The 16794-nt window shown below is 34.3% G+C and overlaps 1 protein-coding gene across 1 annotated transcript in view; it reads right to left on the reverse strand.

Annotated features, from left to right (window-relative positions):
• Positions 1-16794, reverse strand: part of EGFLAM (EGF like, fibronectin type III and laminin G domains) — a 1039379-nt gene that overhangs the window by 980709 nt on the left and 41876 nt on the right. The window contains exon 2 of the mRNA XM_044069897.1: positions 7233-7333. Within this exon, the coding sequence (XP_043925832.1) occupies positions 7233-7333 (101 nt within the window). The remainder of the gene's footprint in view (positions 1-7232; positions 7334-16794) is intronic.

The following is a 16794-nucleotide window of genomic DNA, read 5'->3' on the forward strand; positions in this document are numbered from 1 at the left end:
TCGGTCAGATAGGACTCAGCACTTTCTTCCCCCCTACACGTAAAAACTGGAGTTCCCCAAGGATCCATACTTGGACCTCTTCTGTTTAATATCTTTACCAACTCACTCTACTCCTCTTACCCCCAGTCCACCATTGTCCAATATGCAGATGACTTTACAGTCATCACTATTGCAAACTCTCCCTCTGAACTCCTATCTACTACTCAGACATCCTTCAATTCTTTTGAGACTTGGCTCAAAAAACACCAGCTCATCCTCAACCTTAAACAAACTAAACTGCTTCTCTTTCTCCCTAAATCTGTTAACCACATCAAATCTTCCTTTACCATTACATCGTTAAACAATACTCTTATTGAATTCAATACCAATGCAAAACTACTTGGCGTTACCATAGATGACCAACTAAAATTTAATTTACATATTAACAATTGCATCAGGAAAATCCACCAGAAGCTAGGACTTCTGTACAGAAATAGCAGATTCCTCACCACTGAAGCTAGACATACTCTAACTCATGCCTATCTTCTTCCTTGTCTAATTTACTGCTCCCAAAACCTTACTAATGTAAACTGTTCTCTACTTTTCAAACTTGAAACAAACTATCACAAGGTAGCCACTCCAATCTCAACTACAAATGATCCACTCTATTCTATAACAACCATCTTTCTGCCCAGCTCTGTCATCTCTCATCTCACATTACTCTCCTACCAGACAACTCAGAAGCACAACCCAAGACTTACTAAATGTTTACAAACCAAAAACTAAAACTGGCAGCAACTTATATAGGTATCACCCCTCTATTGCATGGAACAAACTCCCTGTAGAAGTAAGAAATCTGACAAACCCCAAAAAATGTAAAATAGTCACCAAAGATTACTTTAAAAAACACTGGATCTACCTTTGCTCACACCCTCCCTGACCAAAATTCTCCCTTGTTAGCTTCAAAGTAACCAACTTAGATCCTAACTCAACCCACTTTCCTTTACTATCAGTCTGACCCAATACTAAACTGTATGTTGCCCAGTTTGGCTTACATATGATATAACTTGATAACTACTGTAAAGATGATTGAATACCTAAATAATTGTTCTATTTCTTTTTCTCTAATTATTGAAATAGAATGATTATTGTAAGCCAAATAATTCCTGGATTACTCTCTTTCTTTAATATGGAATGTCTAAATACTATTGTTAAATTGTCCTATATTATAAGCCTGGAGTTTTCATATTTCCCGGCAAGTGAACATAAGTAACAGGAGCCACTCCTTATTCATTCATTTGTTTATTTCTTTAGGTGCCTTAGCCTAGATACCTTTCAGATAAAACAGAATAAGGCAACAAAGTAGTTTAGTAAAAGTTACTTTTCTGTTAAAAACAGACTAGAGCAACAGAGTAATTTAGCAATAAAAAACTAGCTCAGGATGGCTCAAATAGACTAAATAATTGCAATGAATTAAAGTTATTAAAATAAAAATATGTGAGTGGGTTCCAACCATCTCTTTAACAGATGGTATGTGAGGGATGTTTTGAAGTTTTGAAGGGGGCCTTTGTAGTGGATATCAATATCTGGGAATTTAGCTGTTCCGAGAGGATAGGAGCTAGATAGGTAGAAATGGAGATCCTGGAAACATCTAGTGCACCCTTAGCTAACAATCTGAGAGGCCTCATCTATGACTAGGACACCAGGAACTCTTTCAAATAGACAGGACCTAGATGGCAAAGGACGTAGAAGGTAAGCAGTAAACACTAAAATTCAGTCCTGGGAGTAACTTGCATCCAATTTATCTCTACGTCCCTAGACTAATATGACTGGAGTTCATAATAGCACTTTAAAAACTGAACAAAGTTCTGCACAGGCTTGTACCATGCAAACATATGTGTGGGCGTCAATAAGTTGCTAATCAAGCATCTGTGCCTGATCAATTAGAGTTTGATATTTTGCATTTTCATAGAAGGAACATAGTCCCAAATATATACATTTTCCATTATACCTAATACACTTAAAAAAAACACTGATACAAAAGTTATCGTGCTCTTACTCATATACTTATTCAAATGGTCAATCATCACTCATTTGATCATGGGCTAATGCAATGGTCGACTACATATACTATAATGGCACACATGATCACAAATAAAGCAAAATAGCTCATCATCTTTTAAACCTTTCTGCAGCCATCCCTTTAACACCTCAAAAAAACAAAAACAAGCAAACAAAATATCTTTTTACTGTAGTATACCCTTTAAAACATATACCTTAATCCATCTTCTCTAAGTATGCTTTTTAAATTTTCAAGGAGTATAAACTTACAAACACCTTGACTTCATGTCAAAACTTAAGGAGTTAAGGTGGACAACCAATATGTACTGGTTAACTTTAGATCTGGAGAGCCTTTATACGAATATTAAACAAGTACATGGGATTCAAATTCTTCAGTATTTTTTGGGGAAAGTGCACTTATTAGTTTTGTTGCTGAATTGTTACAATTTAATTTAATTCATATTTTTTTGAATTTAATAATATCCTTCACCATTAGCTGCAGAGTACAGCCATGGGGTCACTGTATTCCCCCATGTATGCTAATTTGCCAATAGGACTGTTTGAAAATGAATATATTTAAAAAGCATACTTTAAAATAAATTTGTGATGTATTATTTCATTACATTAATGATTTGATTTTTGTTTATCAAGGTGGCCAAGTCCAAATCTCTGATTGTGTTAAAGATCTATGGAAAATTAGATTTGGTCTGTCTTTTAATGAAGTAAAGTGGGGGAATAATATTGTATATTTGGATGGAAAACTAAAGGGGTGTGACAATGGAGAAGTTCTAACTTCCATACATAGAATGTTTGAAGGCGCAGGGCAATTTTTGCATGGTATGAGCTGTCACCCTCCCACTTGTTGTTGTCATTACTTTATAGTGAATTTTTACAGCTGAGACAATTATGTAATAGTGAAATAGATTTTATGAAAGAAATTAGGTTTATTGCTCAATTGTTTTTCTCTAGGAGTATGACAAGTCTATTATAGAGAATGCCTTACTTTGAGTTATGAGGGGAACCCGTTAATAATGTGGCCACTAGATTAGCAGTTCATGTCCGTGAGAAAAACAGAAATTGTAAGATAGCTTCCCACGCAGGGAAGATGGCATAATGGTTAAGGTGTTTACCTTGCAAACACAAGATGCAGGGTTTGATTCTCACATGGGGTAACTGGCTAGGCTTAAAATGGCCCACAGCGGCAGTTAGCCTAGTGCTAATCTATACACCTATAATACACAAAAAATTGATTTTGTGTCTACTTACACAGTATTTAATGAAAAACTGAGAGAACTAGTTACATATTATTGAAATTTTTTGTTGCAGCCTCATGATTTTCCTACCATCTTATATCATTTTCCTTGTAAATCTTATAAAAGAGGCAGGAATTTAAAAGATATGTTAGTGCAGAGTAATTTTCAGGTACCAAATAAGTATCTCTATAGGACCATTGCTACTTCAGGAACCTTCCCCTGTTCAGAAATGTTTTTGTGAGATCAATGGTGTTAGGTTTGTACCTGCTGATAGATATACTTGCAATACAGAAGGTGTGATATACATACTTAAATGGTCATGTGACTTATTTTATGTAGGGGAAACCAAGACAGTATTCAAACTTGGACTGCAGGAACATGTAAGAGATATTAAAAATTTAATTGTGATAGTCCAGTTTCTCTGCATTTTAAGTTATGTCATGGAGGTGATCCTTCTGGTTTGCAAGCTACCATTCTGGGACAAATATAGTTAAAATATTGTGATGATACTGTACTTAAAAACAAGCTGCTATATAAAGAGTCTATTTTTATTTTAGCATATGGCACTTTAATTTCTTGTGGTCTTAACACTGAATGTAACTGGAGGAATCTGATTTAATTGTCTATTAATTAATTATTTAATGAGATAATTATTTTATTATTGTGTGTGTGTGTGTGTGTGTGTGTGTGTATATATATATATATATATATATATATATATATATATATATATATATTCGGTATTTTGAGTTTTTAGCATTTTGAACTTTTGAGATTTTGTATTTAGTATTTTGAATTTCGAGATTATGAGCTTTCGGGATTTAGAAGTGGACATTTATATATATTTATATATATAGAATATATATATTTATATATATATATATATATATATATATATATATATATATATATATATATGCACACGCACACACACACACACACACACACACACACACACACACACACACACACACACACACACACACATATATATATATGTGTGTGTGTGTGTGTGTGTGTGTATATATATATATATATATATATATATATATATATATATATATATATATATATATATATATATATATATATATATATATATATATATATATATATATATATATATATATATAGGTCTACCTGAGATGGTCAACAAGCCATTTGATCGACTTTTATTTGGTCGACAATTCATTTGGTCGACAGGCAGATTTGCCCCCCTCCCCAATGTTGTGCAACCCTGGAGTTGATATATATAGTTAGGGGGGGGTGTGGGGGGCACAGCCCCCCACATTGGGGGGGTGTGGGGGGCAAAGCCCCCCTCATAAAACTGCTTGTCGACCAAATGAACTGTCGACCAAATGAAAGTCGTTCATATATATGTATATGTAGAGTTGCTCATGTTTGTAAGTTTATACTCCTTGAAGGCTTCACAGCTGAGGCACTAGAGTTTTATGTATGTTTTTCTTTGATTTGTATTAAACATGGAATGGCAGCCTTTCAGTGTTATTTTTTATTATTTGGATCCTTGGTTGAATGCTTTTTAACTTTCTTTTTTTATCAATATATTAATGTCACCCAGTGGTACTTCTGCATGTAATATTTCTCTACTTTTATTTTTTAACTTTTCTCCTTATATCTGTTTTCTTATCTTTCTTATCACTCACTTTTTTCACATATTTAACAATGTTTTTCATAATTGCTTAGCAGCTTCTTGTAATACTAACACCATTGTTCCTTGGCACCCTATTGACATTTTGACACTATTTCAATGTGAGTCTCAAAACACCAAAAAAAGTAAGTGCTGTCCTAGGAACATAACAGGAAACTATGAAAACCTCTGTTGAAAAGTGGTGTTTGAACAGACCAATCACACCTGTACTCTAGATATGGAGGTCTGCAGCTCCACACTCCTCTTATTTAAATATGCTAACTCTGAGATAATTAAACCTTAGAGAATATAGACTATGGAGATGCAGTAGTTTCTGAGTTAGTATATATTTCCTTGTAATAGCACTTAAATTCTTGCTGTTCTGAGGATTGCAGTTATGGTCCTCATAAATGCAACAGGAACCCCTGTTCCTTACCAATCTTATTTTACTTTCTTCTATCTTCTCTCTTCTATGTAAAAAGATCCAAAAAGCAGGAGATCAGGATCCAATCCACACAAACAACGTTTATTGAGTGCTTTCGTCACTTGAATAGAACTTCTTCAGAATAACACAACATATTTCCCAACAGCCTTATATATGCTATTCCAACAAATTAGTAGTCATAATTAACTAATTAATAAAATAATGTTCTGAAAGGACATAAAAACATTTAAAGAGCAGCACACATATATAATGCACTCACAGTACAGAAGAAAAAATGCAATTAAAAGCATATAAAAATACTTGACAATTAAATATATCCTATAGTAAGTTAAAAATAATCAAAGCAGCAGGTGTCAATATTTATGCATATAAAAGTATATATGTATTTGTTGTTTATTAGCATCCTACCCTAATAGTAGGTATCTATGCCTGTCATCTAAGAAATTGTGCCTTGAGTCTGAGAACAGAGCTGATGGATTCCATACTATTAAGACCCGGTGCCTCAGATGCATTCGTCCTAGTTTGCCATCTAAGCTCTGCCATTTCTAGGTAGTCGTTGAGTGGCCCACCTCTTTCACCCATCCTAACCTGCTCAATAATAATGAATCTGAACACATGTCCTTCATTGGTTACTATATGTCCTGCTAATGCATTTTTAACATCTTTCCTGCTGATGTCATAGTAGTGTTGGTAAATTCTACTTCTAAATGCATTTTTAGTTTTACCAATGTAAAAACTCGGACATTGGGTACATAGGGTCAGGTACACCACTCCTTTAGTACTGAGGAGACTTCCCCTCGTATAGTGTGTCTCCCATAGTTTAAATATTGACACCTGCTGCTTTGATTATTTTTAACTTACTATAGGATATATTTAATTGTCAAGTATTTTTATATGCTTTTAATTGCATTTTTTCTTCTTTAGTGTGAGTGCAATATATGTGTGTGCTGCTCTTTAAATGGCTTTATGCCATTTCAGGATATTATTTTATTAATTTGTCAATGATGACTACTAATTTGTTGGAATAGCATATATAAGGCTGTTGGGTAATATGTTGTGTTATTCTGAAGAAGTTTCTATTCAAGAAACAAAAGAGCTCAGTAAACGTTGTTTGTGTGGATTGGATCCTGATCTCCTGCTTTTTGAATATTACAGTTTGTGTGGAGCCTTGTTTTCTACATAAAAAGATGTAACTTTCTTTTTTTTTCATTGTAACAAATATCTTTATTGTATTAATACTTCTCTCACCCTTTTCCTGTTTCACTCATAAATCTCTATCTTGTTAGGAATAGTTTTTTAACCTCAAAAGACACATACTCCATCAGATATCTTTAGATGGTATTTTATATGGCGCTGTAAACAGTATAGTAGAAAAGTAAACAAATAACTGAAAAAAACCTTCATGACTTTGACACACCTAAAAGGTACAGGCCTACATTCTGAAACAGCATATTCTTAATAAAAATGAGTATCTCTGGAACTATGAAGTAAGTATGCATGCATATGACACCTATGTTATGTTATTCTTCAGAAATGCTGATTCTGTTTCCAGGTTTCCCAAGACAAAGGCACTTTTACAATTGAAATTCTATTTGTTAATCATTTGCTTTCTTAGCTTGATGTCTGACCACTTTTTCAGGTTTGCAGTTTAACAGTATTGGATGGAAAAAGCTTAATTTATCTGAAGGCACAAGCAGAATGCAATCAAACATTTTGACCCAGCTAGTTTGCAGTTGCAGAAACAGGTGTTACTTAATAAGGCACCTAACTGCATTATGAGACAAGGTAAAAACAAGTAAAGTCTTACTGTCTGCTGAACCTAAGGTGAACGTACGGATTGCCTTACCTAAAGTGAACCCTGCGTCTAATGATTGCAAGTGACATGAAGTCTCCTCTACCATTTTCATTCTCCCCACAGTACAGCAATAAACCATCCTCTGCTTCTGCCTGTAAAAGAAACAACCAGTCAGCAAAAAATAACAACAAAGCTACTTCTATTAGATATACAGAAGCATTATATTTCTTGCTAGAACACACTGAGGTGAATGATCACTGATGTAATTACACAGACACAAGAACAAGTTGAAATATGCATATCAAAAACAACTGAATTTGCCTTTGTATAACTAGGTCACATTAAGTAGTATTTATTTCACCAATATTTGAAATATTAAGGACTGTTTACAAAAAAAAATCATCACATTTGTTTAACATATCTACTCTGGAGGTTCAGAACATGGCTGCTTTGGTGTACACAGGATTAAGAAAATGGAGAAATGGAGAGTTTAGTTATGGAAACATAGAAGTTATTAAACATACCTGCTTACATGCTGATAGCATCTAAAACCAAGCAAGCAAAGTCTTATTGTCTGCTGATCTTAACATGCATGTATGGTATACAGGAGGTCTTCTCTTAAAGTGCAGCTTATTTGCAGAAAGATCAGCAGAGAGTGAGACTTTGCTTGCTTGGTTTTACCTGCTCTGAGCATGTAAGTAGGTACTGTTTAATAACTTCTCCACTCATTTTTTGAATTGATATTTTGCAGAGGGAATAGTGTGTCCAGTTATATTTTCATCTTGGTTTGCTATTTGATACATTTGAATGCTTAGTTTTAAGATATTTATAGAAAAAATAAATCTGATGTGGTTTATTTGTAGAGACAACTTTTATGGAGAAAGATAGGCTTCGCAGATGTTGATATTCTTTGTGAGGATTGATTGAAATCCTAAGAATTTGGAAGAGGTGGATGTGATAATTGGTGATAAAGGCTAGTAGACTGATGAGAAATAGTATAATAATTGCCTTAGGGACATCTTATTTAACTTAAGTCTTATCTTTGCTGTAAAAGAGGATAAAAAATGTTTGGAGGGTAGTGAGTTGGTTGTAGAGATGTTATTTGATAGTTATAGGAGGCAAGGTTTAAGATAATTTGCGAGAGAGTCTTGGGTGGTAAACTAGAGTGGGTGTTACTCTTGGGAGTAATTGCATTGATTGTTTTCCTACTGGAAGGAATTGATGGTATTGGTTAGAGAAGTATGTGGGTGGTTCTATGGAAATATAACTGTATGGTAAAGGGGTGGGTGGAATTTGGGGCTAGGGTAGGGGTGGAGTTAGCCCAAGTGCAATCAAGGTTGAAAGAAGCGGTTTGAAAACTTGTCAAGACACAAAGAAGAAAATCATTGTACTTAACATAAACAGCCACAAATCTGCTGAGAGATAAGTGAACCAGAGAGCAAGAAAGCAGAATTGTGGAGTGAAATTATGGACAGAATACAAGAGAAAGAGAAAGAAGTAAAAAAAAAAAAAGTAGAAGAAGAGATGGTATGCACAAACAGTGAAAGAAGGAGAAAGAAAAGAAGAGAAGATGACAGGTGATGCCATGAAGAAAATCTTAGTGAGGATAAGTAGTAAGGAAGAAAAAGAACTTGTGGGATATCACATTTGGGATAATATAATTGTACCATTGGGAATTTCACCAAAGGAGGTAAGAGCTTTTATACATGTTATACATATTCATAAAATTATATTTTGTGACATTCTTTTTCAGACTGGACAGTATATGGAAAATTCTTGGAATGGTAATCGTTGGAATGAATATGTAATGAAAGTATTTACTAGAGAGAGAAAAAAGAAAATGTATGTACAGTTCTGCACAGAAGTGGAATAAGAAAGGCTAAAAGACATTTTAAAGACTGTATGTAAAGAAAACTTGATAATATAGGTTTATGGACCTCGGGTTGGGAATGTGGAGTTATATTGAAAATGAAAAATGAAAGAATTATGCATATTCTATGCATGATAAATGTTAATGGAAATAGGGGTACTGTCACATATTGGGGACAACTTAAAACATGATTTTTTGAGGTAAAATGATCATTTAATCAATAATTTCATAAAATAAATGTTTTATTTATGATAAGGTAGGACATGAAGCAAAACATGAAATATAAAATGTGTGTGGACAAACAGGACATTTATGGATGGATTATAACAGAAATACAGAAAATAGAGAGAGGAAAATGGTAATAAGTATGAACAAGAGTAAGGGAATGAGCAAGGAAACTATTGATGTAGATTATAGTAAAAAGCAAAAACAACAAAAAAGGGTAGAAAACAACAGAGAAGAAAATCAATGTATGAAAGGGAAGAAAGACACAGAGGACAGATGGAATAGGAGGGGGAAGGGGGAAGCCAAGCAAAGAAGAAGATGGACACTGGAGTGTGATTAAGTGGAAGAAGAATTATGCTGGGAAAAGGGGTTGAGGATATAAAAAGAACACTTAAAAGTAAAGGTATGAGAGGACATAAAAAAGTTACAGGATAGAAGTGCAGCAACAAATAAAAGAAAGGAACTGAGACTTTTAATTATAAATGTAAATAATATAAAGAATATTAAAAGAAGATTGGGTGTTTTGGAATGGTGCTTTGCTCCTGATATGGATATTATATTGACAGATACAAAGATTTTAACAGAAGGGGGAGATTGTGGGCAGAAAGATTATGGGAAGGTGAAATTGTTTGGAACACAGGAAAAGAGACTTGTTCTGGATGAGGCATGTTATGTCAACAATCAATTACATGTTTGGATTACGCTACAGTAATACAGGGTAGAATAACAGTTGTATATGTAAGGTGGAAGAGTCAGGTGTATAGAAGTATTGCACTGTATGAATATGTTACAAAAAAGAAAGAGATGTCATGTTTAAAAAAACTTTTGAATTATGTTAGTGTAAATATGGAGATAATATTAGTGTGAGATTTTAAGTGGATTTAAGATGTAGAAGAAAAGAAGTTTATAGGTTCATAGTTTCATAGGTATGTACTAGGCTAATGGCCCTGGAGCCTTTACAAACCTAGCCCATAGAAGTGCTCTGGCATCATGATGCCTGATGTTAGTTCCCAGTGCCTCTATCAAGTAGAGCCACTGGAGTGATCCCCGAGGTGAACTTTTGGTTACTCATCCACTTATCTAGATTTCTCTTGAAGGGGGACAGTGAAGTGCTCTGCCTGACATGTATGCAAAGTCTGTTCCAGAGCATGGGCAGTCTCTGGGTGAGGAACCTGTCCTTCCAGCATTTTCTGTTGATTATGGCATTGAGGATGAGGTGTCTGGAGTGTGTGGTATGGAGGAATTGGGATTTCTTTAGATGTAGCATTTCTAACAGAGCTGGGTCAGACATGTCTTTGTAAGCAAGCAGAGATTGCCTCTAAGTAGGCAATATGAGACAGAGAATAGCTGGTGTCTTTTGAGTCTGTCCATGTAGGACATGTGTTTAAAGCCTAGGATCCTATTCATGAGTTAGTAAGTGATGTTAGGACAATAACAGTGACAATAAAATGTGGAAAATTATATATCTGGGATAATAAATAATGGACTGAAATAAATAAGATAAAATCAGACAGATTACTTTTCTAATTTCAGAAAGTTTGAAAATTATGCAAGAATTGAAGAAAGTGACAGGATTTTAGATCATTTAGCAATATGGATCGAAATCCAAGAAAAAAGAAGGCTATATAAAAATAGTTACAGATAAGAAAGGGTTAAATGATAAAGAATTAACTGAAGAAGGCAGAGAAAAGCTTAGTCAATTATGGAAAACTCATGGAGATATGAAAATATTTTATGAAGACTGGACATTTTGGAGAATAATTTTTAAAGAAAAATATAAGAAATGTTTCTTGGAGTGGCAAAGTGTGAGAAGGAAGGGAGAGAAACAACAGTATAGAGAATTAAGGCAGGAGTTGTTTAAAGATGTAGTAGAAAATAAGATAATTTTTTTGAAAATCAGAAGAAAATAAATGAGATGACTCAAGAAAAGTTTAAAATTTTTTAAACAAAAGTATTTTTTACAAGAGAAAAAGGAAGAAGTCGCACCATATTTAAACAAGGTAGTAAATGAAAATAAGAGAAGAATAACATAATTAAGAAATAAGAAGGAAAATATGCTAAAACACAACAATAAATAATGGATGTTATAAAAGATTATGTACGGAAAACATTTAGAGAGAAGAAGATAAAAAAATAACTAAGGAAGATAATGCATAGTTAGAAAGGAAAATAAGTGTAGCAGAAATGAAGGATGTGCTAAAAGAGGTAAATATGGAATCAGCAACAGAACTGGATGGACTTGAATAGTATTTGTATAAAGATATAAGTGACAAATAGAAGAACAATTTTCTCAAAGTTTTAAATGAATGGTTAGAGAAAGGTCTATGGGAAAAAGGAATATGTGTTGGTATAATGAAATGGATATGGAAAAAAGGAGAAAAGGAAGATATAAAGAACTGGAGAATGATAGTGTTAAAGAATGTGGATTATAAAATATTTCTGAAATATTAGAAAAATATTAGAAAATAAAGCAAATAATTTACTTGAGGAAACAATATTTGGAAAAAAAGGGGAAAGCAAGTCAAGAAATGTTGACGATAATGAGAGAAATTGTACGTAATATAATAAATAGGAATTGTGAAGTAAAAATGATGACAGATGATTTGAGTAGGGCATTTCATAAAATACGACATGAAATGTTGTGGGATATATTGAGACAATATAATATAAGTGAGAAAATAGTAAAACATTTGTTACAACTTATGAAAATAAAAATGTAAAAGTTCGAGTGAATGGATGGTTAAGTCAAAAAATAGATATAAAGTGTGGTATTAGGTAGGGATGTCCAGCAAGTAGTATTCAATTTGAATTGCTCATGAATTCAGTGGTGCATAAAATTAATACAGTTTTAAGGATAGCAAGATATAGAGCCTTAGAATTCAATTATCAGTGATATTTGCTTATGCAGATGCTATGATTCTGATGACTGAAAATAAGGAATGGATTGAAGAAGGGATTAAGCTACTTAGTAATTACTTAAAGGCTATGGGTATGTGTAGAAATAAGGAGAAGAGTAAAGGTATGGGAATAATGGAGAAAATTTAAGGTATTCAATCTTATAATAATAATAATATACTATATAATTTGGGGTTAATCAGTATAGGGTACAACAATGAGATATGGTAGTACAAAATGTGAGGAATATTTGTAAACTTTGGACAACATATGGGCGGCACAGTGGTGCAGTGGTTAACATTGTCACCTCACAGCAAGAGGTTCTCCGGTTAGATTCTTGGCTGGGGTGCCTTCTGTGTGGAGTTTGCATGTTCTCCCTGTGTTCGTGTGGGTTTCCTCCAGGTACTCCGGTTTCCTCCCACATTCCAAAGACATGCATCTGGAGCATTTCTCCCCGGGCCTCCGCTGAAAACAGGCTCTGTGGAACCTAGTCGGACATTCCCGGGCAACAAATGTTAAATAAATAAATAAATAAATAAAAAATATTATTCGATGTATAAGAAAAAAGTATATTAGGAAAACTGCATGGGTGGCTGCGGTGCTGCAGCGGTTAGCGTAGTCACCTCACAGCAAAAGGTTCTCCGGTTCGATCCTCGGCTGAGGTGCCTTCTGTGTGAAGTCTGCATGTCCTCCCTGTGGCCGCGTGGGCTTTCTCCGGGTGCTCAGTTTCCTCCCACATCCCAAAGACATGCTGTGGATGGATTGGACACTTTAAATTTGCCCTAGGTGTGAGTGCGTGTGTGTGTGTTTTCTGTGGAAAGTTGGGCACCGGGCTGGCAACTCGACATCATAAAACTCCACTGCCAATCATGAGCAGACAGGTGATCCGCTGTGGCGACCCCTAACCGGGAAGAAGAAGAAGATTAGGAAAACTGCATATTTAGTGAGCATATTTATGATGCCTGCAAAGTATGACAAAGAAGTTTTATATGGGGATCAAGGTTAAACCCAGTGAAAAGAGGTGTATTGTGTATTAAGGAAGAAGCAGAAGGAGGAGAATTATGATTAGTTAATATATCTGTACATGCAGCATCATTAAATTTATTCAAGTTATTGACATGGTTAAAAGAAGGTAATACATCTTTGATAAGTGTAATAATACGAGAAATGTTCAAGGGAATATGGGAAATGATAAGTACATTGAAAAGATGGAAAGGACATGGTAATAAGGACATGAAAGAGTATCAGGATTAGATCTTATTACGGAAAATAAATATAAGCAGCACTGAAAAAACAGGAAGGAACTGTATTTAAATGTAATGAATAAATATTATTTTATATACCCCTTGAAGCAATTAGAGAACAAGAAAAGGAAAGCTGTAAGAGTGAGATTTGGATGGTGTACGAAACATTATGCATGCAGGGAATTTTATTCAGGTTATCAGTAAAAAAGCTACCAGGAAAAAACTAATATGCTACCTACAAGAATTCAAGAAAGAGTGTGTAATTATTGTGGTGAAACTGAAATAGCAGAACATGTTTTTTATATTATAAACGAGTAGAGAAATTCTGTGGTAAATTATGTGAAAATAAGTTTGTGGAAGGGATTAAAGGAATAAAAGATATAAACATGGATATCATAGAATATGGGCATTAAAGTAATAAAAGGCAAAAAGATTTTAAGAAAATTGATAAAAATGTTCTATATTATATGAACTGCTTGGAATGAAATAATGCATGAGATTAAATTTAATGGAAAATGGGTATTGTTGGAAATATTAAAGAAGTTATGATATTGGTCATTTAAGAAAGGCTGGGGAAGGAGAATGAATGTTTAAAAACAAAACAGTAATTGCAAGGTATCAGAAATGTAATTAGATAGCAAAGTGTATGAGTTAAAATGTACATAACTGTAAATAATGTATATGTTAATACTATAAATAATGCTAATATGATTTAATGTTTAATATTAAAATACCCTTATTCTTTTCAATAGGTGCCATGAAATCTGACATCCATCTAAGCTACCACCAACTCAAGCAAATGGGACCTCAGTTTAGCATCTCGTTTGAAAGATGGCACACTCAGGAGTGCAGCAGCCCCTTTTGCTTCACTGCAGTATCAGCAATCTAGCTACCTCATGTGGGAATAGAATCCACAGCCTACTGCACCAAAGGTGAGTATGAAAGCTGTTGATCCATGGATACTGACTAAATAACATTTATGGATAAGACTTATTTTATATGATAATACGAAGAAATTGAAAAAAAAAATTTACATGCAAATATGCAAATATGATCAAGATTTGTTTTCACTTCCTATACTTAACTATCAATCTTACCAAAAAAGACACTTTTAAAAGATTGATGGCATTAATGAACTTTAGTTTAGCTATTCATAAAGGAAACAATATGCAAAATTGATTAAACTGTCATGAATGGGAGACAGAGACATTCACTATATACATGTGTAATATACTGTATATCAGTACACCTGAACTTCATTAGTACTGAATAATAACAAACATTTAGACATGAACCTGTTGTTTGGGGTTATTTAGGGGGAGAAAGTTGAAATCATAAAACTGTATATGGCAATGTTTTAGTTCTTTTCTCTTTAGTCTGAACTGGCACTGAGTTAAAATTAATAGTTGTGGCTTTAAGGAAAAGCACACCAAATAAGAATTCATTCAGCAAAACCAAGCAATTGTTCAAAGATGCTCAGCATGAAAGGTGCAAAACATCTTGCTTTTTACAAATGACAATAAGATTAGACTTCAGCCTTTTTGCACACCAGGTCATTTTACTGCATTACTACACAAATTAAGAACTAGCTACTTTTATGGGTAGTGCAGTTCATTTGACTGGCATTCTGTTAATACATATGGTTTGACCAGAAAAGAGCTCTTTTCATCAACTGTAATAACACTGGATCAGCAACTTTGCACACAGGCATTAAAAACAATTTTTTTCATTCTTTTTTCAGTACTTCACAGTCATGAAAAGCTCACCTACCTTAATTTCTGAGTATTTGCGGATGAAGTACCTGACTTCTTTATTCTGTGCAGAACTCACTCTGCTTTTAATCTTTCCTTCTCTCTCTCTCTCTGACTTCATTTAAACAAACCTAGCCTTAAAAGTAGTATGTATGCTTGCCATACCGTCTTTCAGAGAAAAGTGCATGATGATCCTCAAAAGAACAAAGTTATTTGGTATTTGATGCCACAAAGACATTAATACAATGTGGCTAAAATATCAGCTCTCAGTTACTAGACATGCATGGGTAATAAATGTCTTGACCAGCACAGACTGAAGGTGGGTCTTGGGTGACTATAGTGGCTAGGGAATGCACCCCAGAAGGGCTATAAGCATTCCCATGTTTTTTTTCAGTGTCCTCCATTCTTATGACTCTAAATGACATTTTTACCTTCATAAAATTCATTGCAGGTCATGCCAATGTAACAAAACTTGGTACACATTTGTTGTAATAAGACTTGACGTGATGCTTAGTGAACAGACATTGACAATTTTTCAGTTTGGGTTTTTACTAATCCTCACCAAGTTATGTATCTGATGCACTTAGCTTCTGCCATTTCCTAATTTACATTTCAAATGTTTTATAGTTGTTGTTGTGTCTTTTGGCTTATCCCGGTTAGGGATCGCCACAACGGAACTGTGGTCTGCTAATGTTTTGGTAGTGGATTTTTACCTGCTGAGTTACCAGCCCTGATGCACAACCTTCAATGAAGGCACGCCCATTCACACATGCCTCCACACAGAAGATGCTCTAGCTGAGAATCGAACACAACAACGTCTTGCTGTGAGGTGACAATGCTACCGCAGCAGCACTACCGCGGGTATATTTCAAATGTTTTATAGTAACCCAGCTAATCTAATAATCTAGAATGGACTGGACTTTTGGGCAGCTGGTTCTCTCAGTTTTCACTGAATATGACCACGTTATCTAGGTAACTTGTAGTCATACACTCTAATTCATTAAGTATTGAAAGTTTCAAGGGAAGCATGCTCCCCAACGGCAGGCACCCTGTACTGAAACAGGTCATATAATGTTGAAAAAACAGCCTTTATTTCTGCTTGCTCCATCAAGGGAATTTACCAGTATCCTTTAGCAAGGTCCAGGGTGGATAAATATCTTGTCTTTCCTAGCTGTTTAAGTAACTCATCCACATGGGGTATAGGGTATACATTGAAGATAAAGACTTAATTGAGACAGCACTGGCATCAGAAATGGATTGTTCCAATTTCTGTGATATGCTTTATCATTCATATATGTAGATTTTGCTCACTTGTTTAATGGCTTTCCTTTGTGCCACTAGAAAACTGTTAGGCTTTACTATTAAGGTAGAGACATTTTACCCCAGAGATGTGAGAGTATTATAGTATGATACATCTGTTTTCCCTGACAGAACTAGAAATATGTGTTGTTTCACAAAATAGCTCTTGGTCCTATTTTTTTTTTTTGGTAAAAAGATATGGAATCTTCTGAATGTCTGGATCTGTCTCAGAAATCTGACTGGTTTCCATAACCACAGACAAGCTGTGCATATACCTTTTGCTTTTTTGAGGGTTTTAAAGCAGTTAGATATGTTACACATTTGCTCAG

This window comes from Protopterus annectens, chromosome 1.part0 (genome assembly GCF_019279795.1).
Source record: "Protopterus annectens isolate FY-2018-M chromosome 1.part0, PAN1.0, whole genome shotgun sequence".
Classification (NCBI taxonomy): domain Eukaryota; kingdom Metazoa; phylum Chordata; order Ceratodontiformes; family Protopteridae; genus Protopterus; species Protopterus annectens.